This window comes from Triturus cristatus, chromosome 3_2 (genome assembly GCF_964204655.1).
Source record: "Triturus cristatus chromosome 3_2, aTriCri1.1, whole genome shotgun sequence".
Classification (NCBI taxonomy): Eukaryota; Metazoa; Chordata; class Amphibia; order Caudata; family Salamandridae; genus Triturus; species Triturus cristatus.
Genome location: NC_140584.1, coordinates 309862978 through 309883489, shown reverse-complemented (window position 1 = coordinate 309883489; position 20512 = coordinate 309862978). Strand labels below are relative to the sequence as shown.

The 20512-nt window shown below is 46.9% G+C and overlaps 1 protein-coding gene across 3 annotated transcripts in view; it reads right to left on the bottom strand.

The window, feature by feature from the left end:
- Positions 1 to 20512, bottom strand: part of UBXN11 (UBX domain protein 11) — a 422469-nt gene that overhangs the window by 379720 nt on the left and 22237 nt on the right. For 2 of the 3 annotated variants that reach the window (XM_085647748.1, XM_085647749.1), the window contains exons 2-3: positions 6135 to 6172; positions 2167 to 2271 (exon numbers count right to left, since the gene is read on the bottom strand). In XM_085647748.1, coding sequence (XP_085503874.1) covers positions 2167 to 2271; positions 6135 to 6172 — 143 coding nt within the window. The remainder of the gene's footprint in view (positions 1 to 2166; positions 2272 to 6134; positions 6173 to 20512) is intronic. The other variant, XM_085647750.1, reaches the window with a different exon arrangement.

The following is a 20512-nucleotide window of genomic DNA, read 5'->3' as shown; positions in this document are numbered from 1 at the left end:
AGAGCAGAGTTGCATAGAGTGCGTTGGTGTAGAGTGGCATAGAGTGCAGTCGTATAGAGTAGACTGGCGCAGAGTACAGTGACACAGAATGGAGTGGCATGGAGTTCAGTAGCAGAAAGTGCCATGGTGCAGAGTAGAGTGTTGTAGAGCGCAGTGGCATACATTAGAGTGGTTTAGAGTGTATTGGTGTAGACTGCAGTGGCATACAGTGGTGCAGAGTAAAGTGACAGAGTATAGCAGCGTACAGTGCAGTGGTGCAGAGTAGATTGGCATAGAGTGCGTGGGGTAGAGTGTATTGGTTTTGTGTAAAGTGGTGTAGAGTGCTTTGGCTCAAAGTGCAGTGGCCTAGAGTGGCCTGAAGTGCAGTGGCATACAGTGGAGTGGCATGGCGTGGTGTGAAGGGGCGTGGTGTGGAGTGGTGTAGAGTGAAGTGGCGCAGAGTGGAATAGAGTTGCATAACCTAAAGCGGCATATAGTAGATTGTTTCAGAGTGGAGTGAGTTGCCATACAGTGCAGTGGTATAGAGTAGTGTCATCGAGTGCAGTGGTGCAGAGTAGAATAGAGTAGCTTAGAGTGTATTGGTGTAGAGTGCAGTGGCATAGAGTGGAGTAATGTAAAATTCAGTGGTGTAGAGTGGCACAAAGTGGAGTGGCATAAAGTAGAGTGGCAGAGTGCAGTGTTGCAGAGTATAGTGTCATACAGTGCAGTAGCGTATAGTAGATTGGCATGGAGTGCATTGACGTACAGTGCAGTGACGCAGAGTAGAGTGGCATCGAAAGCAGTGGCGTAGAGAACAGTGGTGCAGAGTAGAACAGAGTGGCATGGAGTGCAGTAACACAGAGTAGAATAGAGTGGTGTAGAGTGCAGTGACAGAGTACAATGGTGTAGAGTGCAGTGGTGTAGAGTGCAGTGGTGTAGAATATAGTGGCGTAGAGTGCAGTGGTGCTGAGTAGATTGGTGTAGAGTACATTGTTTTTTAGTAAAGTGGTGTAGAGTATATTGGCATAGAGTACAGTGGTGTAGAATGGTGCAGAGTAAAGTGGAGTGGAGCTGAGTGCAGTGGCGCGAGTGCAGTGGCGTAGAGTAGATTGTTTCAGAGTAGAGTACAGTTGTGCAAAGTAGAGTGCCATAAAGGGAATTGGTATAGAGCGCACTGGTATACGGTGGAGTGGCACAGATTAAAGTGCATTGGCAGAGAGTGCAGTGGCATAGAGTGAAGTGTTGGAAGTAGGGTGGCATGGAGTGGCGTTGAGTGGTGCAGAGTGCAGTGGCGAAGAGTGCAGTGGTGCGTAGTAGAGTAGTTTTGGGTAGAGTGTATTGCCATAGAGTAGAGTGGAGTGGTGTGGAGTACAGAGGCCTAGACTGAAGCTGTGCAGAGAAGAGTGCACTGACACAGTGTGGAGTGACATAGTGGAGAGTGATGAAGAGTAGAATGCAGTGGCGTTGAGCGGTGCAGAGTAGTGTGGAATGGAGTACTGTGGAATATTGATGGTATTGTAGCGTACTGCTATTATAGACAACACATCCTCAACTGAAATGACCATTACATTTGCACTCACATACAGTTTTACTGATAAAATGTATACAGCGCACAAACAATGTGTGGAAATGTCATCACCTAGTGTATTGATTTGATCGTCAGCTCAGTTCTTTACAGACATTTAAAGGTTGATGCATGCTAGAAAACAAATAACACTGTAAAGCCTTCTTCAGGCACTTCTCCAGAGACAGCATGATTGTCATATAAATCCTCTCACGTTGAAGTTGGAGAAAGAAAAATAAACACCAAGCTCCCTGGACGATACAGCTTGACATGTGAACTCTGTCTTTGAATGCACAGCAAATGTGACAAGATAAGAACAAGATTACAGGCCTGTTTACAGAAAGTGAGTTCAAGGAAGAATACAATAAACACCGTTTAGACAACGGGAGAGACAAACTGAATCTGGAGAGCATAAGCAAATAAAGCCAGCAAACAGAAAGCCAGAAATTGTGAGTTTCAAACCACAAAGCCAATGCTAAGCAATGGGCAGAATGCATTCCTAGGTCAACTTTCTGAATTTCCCAAAAATGTCTTTAGCAAGCCAGACAGCTGCGCAGTCTGGTAGGCTGTGACCTACAAATGCCATCATGCAAAGCAGAATTTAGTGCTCATTTGTGCTTTACCCAGGATGCTTCTCTTTGATGCATTGTCGTGTGTGGTGGACGCAGTTCCTGTTGAGACTTTTAATCTTTCAGGCAAGATGTCATTGAGCAGAAGAGCTTCGTCCTCTGTAAAGAGAAAATAAATAGTGCGAGGTGAACCAGGGCTCGTCGTGCCAGGATGGGAGAGGTGCGGGTAGAGTCAGAGTAGGCTGTTGGACAGAGCCATAGGCCATGGTGTCGATGACTGGCCGGAAGTTATGGGGAGAGCGCAGTACCAACATGGTCAAAGAGGTTATGGCACACCTGAAGGGCTAAGGCACTGGGCTAATAAGGAGACATAGATCATCAGTATGAGGACAGGGACAGAGGAGGTCATAGGTGCTACTGCACCACCAGAGGGACTAAGGCAGGGTCAGAAAGGCTACAGCAGAGGTTATGGGGTGAAGGCAGGGACAGAGGAGGTCATAGAGGGAATAAGGCAGGGTCAGAAAGGCTACAGCAGAGGTTATGGGGTGAGGGCAGGGACAGATGAGGTCATAGAGGGACTAAGGCAGGGTCAAAAAGGCTATAGCAGAGGTTATGGGGTGAGGGCAGGGACAGATGAGGTCATAGAGGGACTAAGTCAGGATCAGAAAGGCTACAGCAGAGGTTATGAGGTGAGGGCAGGGACAGAGGAGGTCATAGAGGGACTAAGGCAGAGTCAGAAAGGCTACAGCAGAGGTTATGGGGTGAGGGCAGGGACAGAGGAGGTAATATGTGCTACTGCACCACTAGAGGGACTAAGGCAGGGTCAGAAAGACTACAGCAGAGGTTATGGGTTGAGGGCAGGGACAGAGGAGGTCATAGAGGGACTAAGGCAGGGTCAAAAAGGCTATAGCAGAGGTTATGGGGTGAGGGCAGGGACAGATGAGGTCATAGAGGGACTAAGGCAGGATCAGAAAGGCTACAGCAGAGGTTATGGGGTGAGGGCAGGGACAGAGGAGGTCATAGGGGGACTAAGGCAGAGTCACAAAGGCTACAGCAGAGGTGTGGCGCGGCGGCCAGGGGGCGACTGACTCCAGAATCTGGGTGTTAGACCTGTCAGCCCTTTGGGTGGTCCCTCCTCATCATTATTTATTTTGTCCCACTTTTGCCTCAAACCCTGTTAGAATTTTTCCTTTTTGGGAACCACCAGACTTTTTAGTATTGATGCAGATTCAGGGAGCCATTTTATCTACCCCTGGAACTTCTGTCTGAGGGCCTGGAGCACAAAATGGAGGCCACCCATTGTCACCTGTGACATCATCAGAACCCACTGGAACCTACTAGAACCTTCTGCAACATTCTGGAACCCTGTGACAGTTGGAGGCGGTTTAAAATGTTGGGAAGCTAAGTCAGAGTTGACAGTTGGAGCTGGCAGTTGGCACCTGACTGGTGAAGAGAGAGGAGCAGAAACCTGAAGGAGGAAGGAGTGAGGCAGCAGGGGTGGAAACTTGTGCCTGGAGTGGGGTCCATAAACCCACCCTTGATACTAGTCCCTACTGACTGAGCCCAGCCTGGAGCCCTGTGTGGGAGAAAGCAAGAGAAAACCATCTTAAGGACCTGGACAGCAGGAACAGGCCTTAAAAGTAAAGAACAGCAAGTTCCTGACCTGGTTACTGGTAACTTCTTGAAGTCCAACGTCGTGAAGCCTGGAGACCTGGAGCCCGAGGTGGAGAAGCGGCGCTGACTGGAAAGCAGACGTCGTACCCGGAGCCGCCAGAGAGCGAGAGAGGGCGCCGACGGAGGTCGTGGAGAGTACCAGAGGTCGAGGAGGAAGTCACCCGAGGTCGAGTGAGCGGCGTCGACGGGGGAGTGAAGTCCGCCCTACGGAGTCGCCGGAGACCGAGGTGAAGCGTGCCGGAGGTCGGGAGTGGAGATCGCACTCCGGAGTCGCCGGAACCTGAAGAGAATCGTGCCGGAGGTCGGGAGTGGAGGTCGCACTCCGGAGTCGCCGGAACCCGAGGAAAGGAGCACCGGAGGTCGGGAGTGGAGATCGCACTCTGGAGCCGCCGGAAGTCGACATCGAGCCGAGGCCGCCCGACGTCATCGAACCGGAGCCGCCCGAAGTCGACATCGAGCCAAGACTGCCCGACGTCATCGAACCGGAGGTCGACATCGAGCCGAGGCCGCCGACATCGAACCGGAACCGCCTACCGGCGTCGACAAGAACTGTCATTGAGCCGAGGCCGCTGACATCGAACCGGAACCGCCTCACGGCGTCGACACGACTCCAGCGGCGTTGGAACTTCATAAAAAGGGCAGTAAGTGGAATAGAGGGCGCCTAAGGCCCTGTGAAGCCCTAAGAGACCATCCTAGAGGCTAGAGAGGTGCTGGAACCAGCTTGATAGTGCCAGGGGAGAGCTGAGACTAATACAGAGGGGTTGTGTAGTGTGGGAGAACCAGATCTCTAGATTCCCCCTTGATCTACCTCAGTTTAGGCCTCAGCCTTGTCCAAGCTAGGGAGTATACCCCTCAGGCCATCCAAATCTCTACAAGCTGGGATTGGGTCAAATCATCCCATAGTACCTCAGGAATGTGAACTGATTTTCAAGTGTCACTGTTGGCTTTTATTATTTATTGAGAGCACTGTATTTATTGTATTTATCCTATTTATTGCCTCACAGTATTTATTGCCTTACAGTATTTAATGTTTCACAGTATTTATTGTCGCACAGTATTTATTGTCTCGCAGTATTTATTGCCTCGTAATATTTAATTTCCTTTTATGTAATGCACTTATATTTATGCCTTGATTATGTATGATCTACCTTATTTATTGAATTGTTGAAGTACTATTTATTTGACCTACCCTTCCACAGGAAAAGCCTTGTGTACTGTGATTGTATTATTATTTATTTAATCAGCAACTAAGAGAAAAGAAGATAAAGAGATATATTTTCAGTATAATTTTTAAGGTGTAGTGTCGTTTTTGGAACGGATGCACGCATGGTTATTGTGTGGGTATGACGTATGCTTAGCACGGTGCCTGATCCCGGACCACTCGAGCCAAGCTACCACAGTGTATGTCTGGGAGAACACTACCACCCTTCCGGTGTGGGAGTGGTTTTCTAACACTGGGGATCACGGTTCGATCCCCAGCGCCGGAGGCAGATTAGCCCAGCACCATGTGACTCTGGGCAATAGCTTGCTTAATCTTCCCAACGGCCCCCAGCGCCTAGAGACCCTTACGGGTGATTGTTTGCGCTTTACAAATGTGGATTATTATATATTATTATTATATTATGGGGTGAGGGCAGGGACAGAGGAGGTAATATGTGCTACTGCACCACTAGAGGGACTAAGGCAGGGTCAGAAAGGCTACAGCAGAGGTTATGGGGTGAGGGCAGGGACAGAGGAGGTCATAGAGGGACTAAGGCAGGGTCAGAAAGGCTACAGCAGAGGTTATGGGGTAAGGGCAGGGACAGAGGAGGTCACAGGTGCTACTGCACCACTAGAGGGACTAAGGCAGGGTCAGAAAGGCTACAGCAGAGGTTATGGGGTGAGGGCATGGACAGAGGCAAAGAGTGATGGTGAGCTAAAGGGGCTACAGCAGAGGCAGAGTCATGTGGGACATGTGATCAGGGGTTATAGTGCACATGCAGATGGGACATGATAGTGCCAAGGGTCAACTTAGCTCTCACATTGATAGGAGGCAGGGGCCAGGAGGACGGTGGAGGAGCTTGAGGTCAGAAGAATGGGCACAAAACAAGAGGTCAAGGTGTCAAGCAGTGAGAATAGATAGAGGGGACTGTGAGTCCAGCGCGGGAGGGGCCGGTTCTTGTACCGATCAAGTATCTATATGGCCTATTCTAGGCGAGTCTGTCTTGACTTTGCAAAGTCCAACTTGAAAGTACACTCTCACTAAATTCCAGCCCTGGTTCTATGTTTAAAAGGTGTTCAGAAAGTGGGCTTTCAGTAGAAAGTCTCATGTAACAGTCCGAGGTAGAGGAGTCTTTGGAAACACTCACCTGTGTACGTTTCCGGCTTGAATGGCACAGCTCTTCTCCTGTAGGGGTGAAAACAACATCTGTGAGGCACGAGGGTGTTCACCAATATGCTGTGCAACATGTGCGTTCAGTAACAGATGCACTATTGAAGAATAAGCTATCCTGAGAGGAAAAAGCATTTATTGACCGAGTTATAAATGATGAACAAGACATGCCATGCAATATGTTCAATAAGTGAGGAATGAGTGCGCAACTCCATAAGCATTCAATTAATGAGGCACGAGCGTGCACCACAACATACTGGACGCAATCTGTATTCAATAAATAAGGAAGTGTGGAACATGACATACTGCAGACGTTCAATCTATGACGCAACAAGATACACCCCATACTGAGCATGCAACGTGTTCTATAACTTGGGCACCCGAGAAACAAGAGAAAGCACACAGCAGTACATCAACAAATGAATTGGGAACACGCACTACAACATGCATTCAAAAAGCAAGGCATGAGACGAGAACAGTGCAAGCTCAAATCACAACATATGCAGTAAATGAGGCCGTGAAAAACAACACATGCCGAACCCACAACGTCTTCTGTAATGCCCCAGTTATTTACCGGTTGTCTTCATTACTCCAAGCCTAGATCTTCTTCCTCACAAACATTACGTAATGAGGTCATGCGCATGGACAGAAATGTAGCAAGAAACACAAACATACATACCAGTTTCCTATCCCTCCAGTATGGCTGACATGCTTTCCCCACCTATAATTTGCATAACAGGGAAATCACCCCAACAAGGCCCATCAAAAACATTTTTAAGTGGATTACCCCCTACCCCAGCCCCCCAGGTGGAGGTGGAATGGATGACAAACCTTATCTATGTCCAGGTAGACTGAACTTGGAGTAATAAAGGTCCCCAGCAAGTAACTGTGGGTATTTCCTTTGCATCCGTCTTCCTCGCCACATTTATTACAATATGATCTGATACCAAAGCAAACTATTTACTTCAAGACAAAAGTCATTAATGCATAATTACCAAAACGAAAATAATTTACTGAAGCAGAAAACTTCAATCCAAAATTCACATTAATAAGTTAACTGCACATATTAATACTCTATCCCTGAACTTAGTATTGAAGGAGCAAAAGTAGAAACATTTCCCACCAGATGTAACCTCCAGTGGTTCATGGAGGTTTTAAGGGGAGCTTAAGTAGTTGCATTACAAATATCCTCAATCGATGCACCCTTCACTGATGACCAGGAAGCAACCATTCCACTTGTGGCTCTGCCTTCTAGCATAACAAGCTGCCAAAATCGTCTGCTTAATCCACCTACTCAGAGAAGAATTGTAGGATGTTGACCCGTGACCAGCCAATTAAATGTCACAAACAAATGATCAAACTTCCTAATGACTCTGTTCAAGACAAATAAATCAAAAGAGCTCTTTTCACAACCAACTATTGTAAACACTCTTCTTCCACTGCCTTTGGGTCGAGGACAAGCACAGGAAGAACTACACCCATAGAACAATGAAACAGTGATGCACCATAGGCAAAAACTGAGAACTTGGCCTTGGCACTAGTTTATCCGTAAAAAAACATTCTCCTAGCTGAGGAAATGGCAACAGAAAATACTACCTTTACCTCAAATGTAAATTCTGCCAAATTAAGAGATTCAAATGAAGGCCCCTGCAAAGTCTGCAGTACCAACAGCAAATCCCAAGAAGGAGTTTGAAAATGTATCATAGGTCTTTTTAAGAGAAAACGAATTAACCTGAATGCAAAAGTTGACTCCTCCAGATGTAGGCTCTTGAATGTTCTTACAGCTGCCCATGGGACCCGAAAAGGAGAGGTTGTTAAGGCCATCATAAAACCATCTCTCAGGAGATCCAAAACTTTCACTGACTCCATTGATACACCAGAGAATACTCTAACTTCACGACACTTCTCAAACAATCTCCAGTGACAACAATATGATTTTAGGGTAGGTGGCCATCTTGACTGTTGTATGAACTCTGCTACCCCAGTGGATCAATCCCTGACTAACACATTTAACCACTTAATACCCATACCCCCAGATGAAAGTGCATCAGAAGTGAACGAAGAAGCTGGACCCGCCGAGGGAATAAGGAGCCACTGGAATCTCCCAATGAGGCTAATTTGACATCTGCAACAATGGAGAAAGCATGGGCACCGTTTCCACAAGGGCACTACCACAAGCACCAATGCATTGTCCCCCTTGATCTTCTGTAACACCCTTGGAATTCTAGGAATGGAAGATAACGCATACAACTGTACTTTTGCCCACCTGAAAGACAGCATTCAATCTCCATGTTTCCCGGCAAGGCATAATCGTGCAAAAGCAAGGTAGAAGAGCATTCTCCCTTGAAGAAAACAGATCTATCTCCGGAGAACAGATCTATCTCCGGAGGCCCAAACCTCTTCTCCAGCTGTTGGAATACATTCGGAGTCAAAGATAGTGAGCTCAGTGGAGGACACATCCTGCTCAGATAGTCTGCTGTCAAATTTTCTCTCCCTGGAAGACCTTGGAGATAGCAGTTTGGACTCTGTCCACATACAAATCCCCAGTGTTAACACACTCAGTGCTTGCAAACAACAACCTCCATGCTGTTTTAGGAAACTCACTCCCACCCAATTGTCGGTTCTGATCTGTACATGGTGACCCATTAGCTGTAGGGCTAAGGACATGAGGACCAAATTCACTGCTTTAAGCACCCTCCAATTAGATGAACATTCTGCCTGCTATGTTGTTGATCAGCCTTGAACAGAGGAATTATCTATCACGGCACCACACCCCAACGTCCTGGTATCCCCAGTCTATCTTTGGCTGGGATATCTGAAAGAGTGACTCCTTTCGCTAGGTTCTTATCAACCAACCATCAGCTCAAGCAGCTCTGAGCCTGAGGGGCCACTAGCATCTATTGTTCGAACTGCACAGAAGTCTGATCCCAATATGACACCGAATGGTCTACCAGGGATACATGTGTAATTGAGTCTAAGGCAAAACAGTCAGAGTGGATGCCATCAGGATTGAACTCTTCTTAACCATAGTCTTACAGGAGGAAACAGACTCAAGAGTGCTCTGTTCAGTTTATGTTTCCTGCCCAGTGAAGAGAATACTTGCCTCACAACAGTATTGGAGTGTGCTGTAATAAGCTAAAAGTCCTGAGTAGGTGTTAGGAGAGATTATTTGTGATTTTGCCACAATTTGTGAGGTTGGACCAGATTGCATACCTCCTCCACTTGCTGTAAAGCTTTGGAAAAGAAGAACAAATGAGCTAGTCTTCTAGACAAGGAAAAGGCTGAATTCCTCCATTGTGACGTACTCCCACTGAAGTTGCCAACACTTTTGTGAATACTCTAGGAGCAGAAGAGAGGACAAAAGGAAGTACCTGAAACTGGAAATACTGGCTCTCTACACAAAAGGGAAGAAACCTTTGTCACACTGGATGGACTAGTACATAGAGATATGCATCAAGTAGATGCAGTGATGCCAAGTCTAGTAGATCTAATTATGCCAAGAAATCTCCTTCTTGTAAAAAAAAGGAAGAATCTCTTGCAACGTCAACATTTTGAATCTCACTGCAGTATGTACCAGTTCACAGTCTTTAGATCCAGAACAGGTCTATACTCTCCTGAATGCGTTTTTACCAGAAACAGAATTGAAAAAGACTCCTCTTCCCCTCTGATGAAAAGGCACTGACATTATTGCCCTCTTCTGAAGTAACTTCTGCACCCCGTCTTGTAAAGCTTGCCACTTTAATGCGTTATTTAGGAGCAAAGATATGCAATTGACAACTGATGGAGTTGTCTGACACACTACTCGATAACCTTCTTGGATTTTCTGTAATAGCTACTGATTCGAGATCGATTTTCCCCATTCCTTTGCATAAAACTTGATCTGACCTCTCATTGGATGTTAATCTTGCTCCAAAGCATAGTCATGGCTTTGTCACAGGCCGAGTTGCTCTTCACTCTTTTGGAACTGATCTTTTTCTGAGGGAGGGACTTTCCCGGCCACGTCACCTACCTCAAAAGGGCTAATCTTCTGCTTTAGTCAAATACCAAGGGGAAAAAGCTCTCTTGTTCCCAAGGAACCGGTCCCTCACCAGTCTTGTAGATACCATCAGCTTTCTATCCTCATCAAACTTTTTCACCGTATCTTTCAGTTTGCTTTCGAAAAACTTCACCCCCAAAATAGGAACCTACATTAATAGTCCCTTATGGACCGCATCCACCTTCCAGGATCTCAGCCAGACCTGACACCTAGCTGCTTTAATACTCTACTGACACTATCGAGGCACTCAACATAGCATAGTAAATATCAGATAGAAGGCAAATCTGTTATTTCATCATTACTAATGTAGGACTTAACTCTACTGCCTGTTCTGTAAGCTCCACCAGTTTCTGTAAATCCTTAATCAGCGACTGTATTGGATAACTCGGATATGCTGCTGCTCTGATGGCAAAAGTAGATGCTACATATGCCCACTTCACTGCCAGGTCAACTCGCTTATCCACTGGGTCTAATGGCATAGTTTCTTCTTAAATTATCATGCACTGAGTGGCCACACCGACCATCAGAGAGTACACCTTCACAACTGCTGTACAATTATATGTTAAATCCTGAATAGCTTATCTTTTCGACAGAAATCGTGGAAACTGATATTTGTCAATGTCTTACCATTCTGCATCTATGTCCTGCTAAATAGCAGAATGTAATGGGAGAGTCTCAGGTTCCTTTCTTTGATATTAATAGAAAACATCTTCACTATCCTCTACACAAGAAACCTCAGAGAAAGACATATTGTTTCTAATATGCTGTGAGACTTCATTAAGTTCAGCTCATTGAATATATCTCCCCTTAATAGCATTCTCCTCATTTTCATGGTCTTTAGCCTCTGGAGACTCCACTCATGGCTTTTTAGAAGAGTGGGGAGATTGCCCCTTTCTTCAAATGTGGCAGGTACTGCCATTAGAATCATTTGTTGTATGGCTGCCTCTAAAGGAGCTCCAGGAGAATCTATATTGGCAGCTTTCTTTTCCACATTCGGCCTCCATTCCCTGCATTTTTTATGCTGGCCCATCTTGCACAATGCTTAAAACACCTCCTGTGCCGCCATTGATGTTCAATCTTCCCCAGACACAACCCGAACCAGGACCTTCCCACTTCTTATTGCTGCTTGGTAACCAAGAGTGATGCAGTCACAAGCGTTACCTAGCAACTAGGGTGGAATATACATATGTCACTGATCACCATAGTGTGCGGAAACAGATCTGTGGTGCACCAAAAGGGAGGCTACGAACTGGCTGTCAGGTATAAACAAGCATTGGCAAAGCCAATAGGTCTTGCCTATGCCAAAGCTATTGGCTGTGCCAATATGTTTTGGCAATGTTGTACACCAGAGTGGCATGGAGTGTCGTTAAGTAGAGTGGGGTGTTATGGAATGGCATAGAATGGCGAGGAGTGGCACACAGTAGAGTTGAGTGTCGAGGAGAGGAGTGAAGTGGGGTGTCATGGAGCAGCGTACAGTGTTGTGGAGTATTGTGGAGGGAGTAGAGTGGAAGGGCCGTAGAGTTGAGTGGCGTAGAATGGAGTAGAGTGTCAGAGTTGAGTAGAGTGTCATACAGTGGAGTGGCACATAGTGTTGTAGAGTGGTGTGAGGCAGAGTGGAGTGGCTTAGAGGGTGTTTCGTAGAGTGGAGTAGAGTGTTGCAGAATAGAGTGGCATAGAGCAGAGTAGATTGTCATAGAGTGCAGTGGCATAAAGTGGAGTCGATTGTTGTAGAGTTGAGTGGCCTAGAGTGGAGCGGCACAGCGTGTCATAGAGCATAGTATCATAGAGTGGCACGGAGAAGTGGCATAGAGAGTAGAGTGGAGTAGTGAGAAATTGAATAGAGTGTACTAAAGTGGCATGGGGTGGAATAGAGAGAGTTGCGTAGAGCGTCATAGAGTGGAGTAGTGTCTTAGAATGGCATGTAGTGGAGTAGGCTGTCAGTGGAGCAGAGATTAATGGTGTAGACAGAGCATCATAGAGTGGAATATCGGGGAGTGGAGTGTTATAGAGTGCAATATAGTAGAGTGGAGTAGATTGGCCTAGACTTAAGTGGTGTAAAGTACAGTGGTGCAGAGTTGATTGGCATAGTGTGCAGTGGAGTACAGTGCAGTGGTTTTGAGTAAAGTGGTGTAGAGTGCATTGGCTTAGAGTGCAATAGCGTAGAGTGCAATGTCGTAGAGTAGAGTGGTGCAGAGTTGAGTGAAGAGGCATAGAGCAGAGTGGTGCAGTGTAGAGTAGAGTAGTGCACATAAGAGTACAGAGGTTTAGGGTAGAGTGGCGTGGAGTACAGAGTGCAGTGGTGTACAGTGTAGTTCCATTGAGCACAGTGGCACAGAGTGCAGTGGTGGGGAGGGCAGTAGAGTGGCATAGAGTGGAGCACTGTAGAGTAGAGTGGAGAAGTGCAGAGGAGAGTGCAGGGGTGTAGAGTGCAGGGGCATAGAGTGCAATGGCACGGAGTGGTGCAGAGTAGAGAGGTCTAGAGAGCAGAGAAGTAGAGTACAGTGGTGCAGAGTAGAATAGAGTGGCGTAGAGTGCAGTGACGTAGAGTGCAATGGTGTAGAGTGACGTATCATGCAGTGTTGTAGAATGCAGTGACATAGAGTAGAATGTTGTAGAGTATAGTGACAAAGTGCAGTGGTGCAAAGTAGTTGGCGTAGGCTGCATTGATTTTGCAACAAGTGGTGCAGTGCATTGGCGTAGAGTGCAGTGGCATAGCACAGACTGCAGAGGCGTAGAGTAGAGTGGCACAGACTAGAATGGCACAACGTTGACTGCAACGGCATAGAGTAGAGTGGCACAGAGTGGAGTAGAGTGGCATAGAGTGCAGTGCTGCAGAGTAGATTGTTTCGGAGTAGAGTGAAGTGGTGCAGGATAGTGTGGAGTGGGGCAGGGTAGAGTGCAGTGGTATAGCGTAGTGGTGTACAGTGCATTGGTGTAGAGTACAGTGCTGCAGAGTGGAGTGGCATAGAGTGGTGCAGAATGGAGTAGAGTGTCGTAAAGTGCAGTGGCATAGAATATAATGTTTCAGAGTGGAGTGAAGGGCATAAAGTGGAGTGGCGCAGGGCAGAGTGGAGTGGTGCAGGGAAGAGTTGAGTGGTATAAACTAGTGGTGTAGAGTGCACTGTCGTAGAGTGCAGTGGCATAGAGTGCACTGATGTCGAGTGGTGCAGAGAGCAGTGACGCGGAGTACAGTGGTGCAGAGTAGAATAGAGTGACATAGAGTGCAGTGACATACAGTGCAATGGTGTAGAGTTATGTAGAGTGCAGTAGCATAGAATCACATTTTGTATAGTATAGTGGTGCAAAGTGCAGTGGTGCAAAGTAGTTGGTGAAGGTACAGTGGCATAGGGTGCATTGATTTTGAGTAAAGTGGTGTCAAGTGAATTGGCGTAGAGTACAGTGGATTAGAGTAGATTGGCATAGTGTAGAGTGCAGTGGCGTAGAGTGGTGCAGCGTAGAGTGCAGTGGCATAGTGTGGAGTGGAGCAGAGTGGAGTAGAGTGGTGCAGAGTGCAGTGGCTTATTGTAGATTTTTCCAGAGTATAGTGAAGTGGCGTAGAGTGGAGTGGTGCAGGGCAGAGTGGCATAGAGTAGAGTGGCAGAGAGTGCAGTGGCAGGAGTGCAGTGCTATGTGAGTATAGTGTCATAGAGTGCAATGGTATAGAGAAGAGTGGCGCAGAGTGCATTGATGTAGAGTGCAGTGGCATAGAGTGGTGCAGAGTAAAGTGACGTAGAGTGCAATGGTGCAGAGTGGCATAGAGTGCAGTAGCGTAGAGTAGAGTATAGTGGCCAGTGGTGGCTGGTGAAGTCTGAAAGAAGTGGGGCGGGATTTTAAAGAGTGAGTGAGTTCAGAAAGGGAGCGTGGCTGTTCCAATATGAGCTCAAAGGGAGGGAGGGGGATTCTTCTGTGAGAAACTTGTTTTTAGAAATGGGGTAAGATAGTACATTTCACATTTTCAATAAAATGACCAAAACCAGTAGTTTTCATGGGCATTCTTAAAAACACTCAAAATATCTGCGAACATTCCTGGTTTGAGAAGAAAGCCTGACCTCCCTACGGTTGTGAGCACCAGGCAAGAGAGTTTGGGATGGAATCTCCTTTACAAAAAGTTTGGAAAATGAGCTATTTTACCTCCATGCTATTGCATGTCATGCTGACACTTTGAGGATAATAGTGGCTTGTCAGTCAGGCTAGGCCAGTTAGACATCAAGAGTGGACCCATTCTATGGTTGTCTTTTACTACCCAAATAGAGCTAGGAGGCTCATTTACCTTGCATGTCCTAGGGCTCTTTGCTCCATTACAACTCCCCCGACCATGACTGGAACAATGAGTTGCCGTTTGCAAACCAAAACGTAAAGATATGCTCTATCACACCTGCCAGGCCAAAGGGATGCTGTCGATCACACGTGCCAGGCCGAAGGGATGGGTTCTATTTGAGAGTTTACAGCTAGTACTAAGGTATTTTATGTAGTAAAAAATTATCAGGAACCACTCCACCCAATAAACATTGCTCTTGAGAGCTAAATTATATTCCTTTGTGTTAAACTGAGCCGTCAGCCAATCATCTTATGGCTGAGTCTGCGCTCAATATTGAAAAAGACCCATGGATCTCTTGGTCTTTGTAGCTGCCAATGCCTCTTCCGAGGAGTTCAGATGTGGCAAGGTTAAAGGTGAGGAGATCCTTTAGAACTGACTTTTCCCTCCCAAAGCACAGGAGCTTTTAGTGAACTTTTTTTATCTGTTCTTCTGCAGTATACCAGTCATCTTTCCAGCAGTTGAGATTGTTTATGAATGTGCTTGGATGGTGTGTAGACTTGCAGGCCCATTGGGTTAGAAGGCCTCCTCCCACCCCGTCATGTGCTGTAGTACGAGCTGCCGCTTCGAGGACACAAAGGGTTTGTTTTTTTGTGTGCGCTGGGCTATAGGTACTTCGCAGGCCATGCAAATGACTTTAAAAAGTGTAGGACGCGGTGGTATTTGTTTATAGTAACTGTAACATGAATGTACCAGTCCTAATGGTTTGTCCCAGGATATGTTTAAGATGTGGATTATGCTCATTGATGCTCTCGTAATACTATGTATAAGTTAGCATTCGCTGCGCCATTTTCTTTTACAGACTCCATTTTGTGTGAGGTTTGAAACTAATCCTTCCCTGTTACGAGAAATACCCTGCCACTGCATAGTTTTCCCTAGATAAAGAACCTCTCCCACCTGTCTGGTAGGTTGATCGCAGCACAGGATGGAAAGGCCTTGAGAGGGTCCTGAACTGCGCAATATATTATAGTAGAGACCTTTTTTATGTCTTTTGCTGTCCGGGCACATCTGTTTGGAAAAATACACTGTGGGCGTGTTCTTAGCTAACCATGCAATGTACATAATGTATCTTTATGCCTGCTGTTCCTCAGTTCCCTCTGTAGTACTCTTACGAGACTGTGCAGATGGAGCTCTGCTCTGAGAGTATACTGATAATTGATTATTGGTGTATATTCTCCACTGTTTCTCTGACTCTTCATTCAGTATGGAAGACTGAGAGGTGGTCTGTGGTGACCCGGGTGGCCCTAAGCGGGTCACTTCCTTCATTTGGCGCCCGAATAGGGACTCCATTGTGGCATGACCCATCCATTTTCCACAAAACGAGAGGAGGACGAGAACACCATCAAGTCGGATTGACGGCTCGGGATCGCTGCATGAAGAGATACGTTTCACACAGCTGCTGCCTCTGTCCCACCGGAGGGTGCCTCGCCCAGCGGTCATCCAGACTAGAGTCCTGAACGGCAAACCTGTGATCTGACTGTTTGTTCCAAGGAGTCAGCAGTGGAGAACTGGTCTGTCTGAGCGCCTGATACCAGGTGAGTCTCTTTCAGTTTATGTGGTACCACTGTAAATTAGTTGTGTTTCAGTCTAAGAGCTGTTTTGGTGAAAAGTATTTGCAAATACTTTGCAAGGTAAAATAACGACTTTGTTTTTCTTTTCTTTGCAATGCCTGGTTTCAGTAAAATTCGGAGTTTGTGTTGTGGTTGTTGTTCAACAGATGCACAGTTGGTAGAATCCCAGCCTGCAACTCCTGAGGGCAGGTCTAATTTTGATATGTTTATAAAACATGACTTTGGCCTTATTATGTTTAGTACGTTATGGCACAAATATACAAGGGACAATGCAGAGTTACAGTGGCCTTTGACAGACTCCTAGTATGAACAAAAGATGGGATTTCTTCAAGAACTATGTAGTATCCTACTCATGTTCTTGTTATGCCATTTACAACACCTGCTCAGCCAGTGTGTTTGATGCACGGAATGTTGGAGTGATGATGCGATTGGAATGCTGGGTGCCTGAGAGGTTGGAAGTGACAGTTTAGAATGGGCTGAGCAGCATGCAGGCTGCTCCTGGTGGGGCTGCTCTACAGAATCTAACTACCTGCTGTACTGACTGTATCCTTCATGTAACTATCTTCAATAAATCAACTTAAACTACAAATCTTCCTGCGTGGACCTCCTTACTAAATTTATTTGGCGACGAGTTGGTGACGAAACATTTGAAACAATCGGATCTCAGGAACATGGCATACAAAAGAGGACCTGAAGATGAAACAAGCTACAGTACAGACGGAAACAGGCAACACAAAGTACAGGAGGAGGTATCGACAGGAAAGGAAAAACAGCAAACGTGATACAAGGGTGTTCTACACAGAACAACAACGACGTCAACAAGGTAGAAACAGGTCCTTCACAGAAAACCAAAGAAGATAACAAGACACAAGTAAAGATGAAGCAAACTACAGAGCCCACAGATGCTGGCTACGCAACATACACTATAAAAAGGAGGTATCCACAGAAATGCAAAAGCGCTCACAAGAAACCAAGTAATTCGTCACAGAACACCAAAGACGGTGACAAGAAAGAAAGAAATTCTTCACTGAAAACCAAAGATGTCCTCAAGAAACCCGTGATGATGAAGTACAACGCCTCTCAGCCCCAACAGTGTCTTTCCATCGGACAGCCCCAGTCCAGGTGTGTTGTGCTTATAAACATTGTTTGGATGTTTGGTTTTATAGGAAAGTTACACCAGTCTGGTGTGCGCTTACTACAAAGAAAATTCATAGCTTTTTTGGAAAAACAAGATTCTTTTTGACCGGTCATTGAGCTCAACTGGGTCCAAATGAATATCCCTGCGTGAACGACGCTTTGAAATGATGTTTAAGTGCATTTGGATGCCACGTCAATGACGTTTCACAAGGGAGGCATTTTTCACGCTTCATTCGTCATGCGCTTTATCAAGTAAGGAAGCTGCTACCTACGAGCTGTTTTGGGTCGTGTCCGTCACCGAGGGAAATGCGGTGACTGACTTTCTGCTTGGCATCGCTAGGAAGGTATGGTGTTTTAGTATATGGCAGTGTTTTATTATTTGGCTATTTTACATCTTTTTCAACTGCTGGGAATGCTTACTATTGTCGCGGTACCGGCGACTGGTGCGGAACATTTCTGGTGAGACAGTTTTGGTCCACTATTTGGTTTCCACATCTCAGACCTGTCCGGTGTTGGGCCGTTAAACCGTTGCTCTGCGCTTTAAAAACGAAGCCTCAAGACAGTTACAACGCGTGCATTCCTACCTTCAATTGTTGTCGCGTGAAGCCTTCGAATCGACATCTTCGTTGCTGGGCAGTTTCTTGAGCTGCTTAATGACGCTTGGAAGCATGGATGCGCTGTTAGCCATCTGGCACTGCGTCTCTTACGTGCCGCCTTGTTTTTTTAAAAAAACCGAATAAATAAAAATCGTCATCGGGTGAAATGCTTCGGAGCACACTTCTTGGTGATTGATAAAAGTACAGAGGACAGTGGACGCCAATGTGTTGGGTTGCAAGATGTAACCACTTCTACAAAAAGTTGGATTGTACTTTTCCTCTTACATTGCCAACTTCTACAAAGTAATAGATTATATGCAAATTCTGTATCTCTTTTGCACCATTTCATGAAAGTCCTATATTTCTCCTGCTAAGGGATTTGTTCGTACTACACATTATGTTTTGGGTCATTGTGCACACAGTTTGATTGTTTCCGTGTTCTTCTCGCATGATTACATTCTACATTTTACTCTTCCCTACAAGAGGGATGGCGATGGATATCTGCCCCATTTGCGTACTTTATATCTGTCTCAATGGGTTATAGCAAAACACACAAGATGATGGACAGAATGTTGCACGTTGGCAAAACATTCACCCCCAGTCACAGATCTGGGTTTAATCCATCGTTATTTTGCTCACCACGCCATCCCAGTTCAGACATGGCCATATGCAAATCAGTCTTGAACCTGTGCCTCATGGGAACAGTCCAGCTCGAACTGCCATGGCATGTCTTCCCTGGACCGGAATCAAGCATCCTAGGACCAGTTTCGGGGTTTCACCCTACTTCTTCTCTTTCATCACAATCTCTGACTGCAGCAATACCTGTTACTCCCGTTCCAGTCATTCAACTTCCATTGTCACTAATTACTGACACACCAGTGCGCGGTCTGGAAGATAGAGATTTGACCAGATTCAGAGAATGGTTAGGTCCGTTAATGCGATCTGGAGTGGGGGATGAGGAGAAGAAAGTAATAGCGGACCAGGCAATATGGTGGGCTTGCAATTCAATTTACAGCCTTGAGGATATTTGGCAGGTAATGTGAGACTTCTACCCTTTTCGGCAACAACATGCCCTTAAACACTTGTCTTCCACCCTAATTGACCTCTGGCGCACACACATCAAAATGGAAGCATCTTGTTAGACCTGTCAGCCCTTTGGGTGATCCCTCCTCATCATTATTTATTTTGTCCCACTTTTGCCTCAAACCCTGTTAGTATTTTTTTCCTTTTTGGGAACCACCAGACTTTTTAGTATTGATGCAGATTCAGGGAGCCATTTTATCTACCCCTGGAACTTCTGTCTGAGGGCCTGGAGCACAAAATGGTGGCCACCCATTGTCACCTGTGACATCACTGGAACCTACTAGAACCTTCTTCAACATTCTGGAACCCTGTGACAGTTGGAGGCGGTTTGGAATGTTGGGAAGCTAAGCCAGAGTTGACAGTTGGAGTTGGCAGTTGGCACCTGACTGGTGAAGAGAGAGCAGCAGAAACCTGAAGGAGGAAGGAGTGAGGCAGCAGGGGTGGAAACTTGTGCCTGGAGTGGGGTCCATAAACCCACCCTTGATACTAGTCCCTACTGACTGAGCCCAGCCTGGAGCCCTGTGTGGGAGAAAGCGAGAAAAACCATCTTAAGGACCTGGACAGCAGGAACAGGCCTTGAAAGTAAAGAACAGCAAGTACCTGACCTGGTTACTGGTAACTACCTGAAGTCCGACGTCGAGAAGCCTAGAGACCTGGAGCCCGAGGTGGAGAAGCGGCGCTGACTGGAAAGCAGACGTCGTACCCGGAGCCGCCAGAGGTCGAGAGAGGGCGCCGACGGAGGTCGTGGAGAGTACCAGAGGTCGAGGAGGAAGTCACCCGAGGTCGAGTGAGCGGCGTCGACGGGGGAGTGAAGTCCGCCCTCCGGAGTCGCCGGAGACCGAGGTGAAGCGTGCCGGAGGTCGGGAGTGGAGGTCGCACTCCGGAGTCGCCGGAACCTGAAGAAAGGAGCACCGGAGGTCGGGAGTGGAGATCGCACTCCGGAGCCGCCGGAAGTCGACATCGAGCCGAGGCCGCCGACATCGAACCGGAGCCGGCGGAAGTCGTCATCGAGCCAAGACTGCCCGACGTCATCGAACCGGAGGTCGACATCAAGCCGAGGCCGCCGACATCGAACCGGAGCCGGCGGAAGTCGACATCGAGCCAAGACTGCCCGACGTCATCGAACCGGAGGTCGACATCGAGCCGAGGCCGCCGACATCGAACCGGAACTGCCTACCGGCATCGTCAAGAACTGACATTGCGCCGAGGCCGCCGACATCGAACCGGAACCGCCTCACGGCGTCGACACGACTCCAGCGGCGTCGGAGCTTCATAAAAAGGGCAGTAAGTGGAATAGAGGGCGCCTAAGGCCCTGTGGAGCCCTAAGAGACCATCCTAGAGGCTAGAGAGGTGCTGGAACCAGCTTGATTGTGCCAGGGGTGAGCTGAGACTAATACAGAGGGGTTGTGTAGTGTGGGAGAGCCAGATCTCTAGATTCCCCCTTGATCTACCTCAGTTTAGGCCTCAGCCTTGTCCAAGCCAGGGAGTATACCCCTCAGGCCATCCACCTAACCATAAGCTGTGACTGGGCCAAATCAGCCCATAGTATTTTAAATGTGATCTGATTTTACAAATGTCATTGTTGGCTGATATTATTTATTGAGGGTACTGTATTTA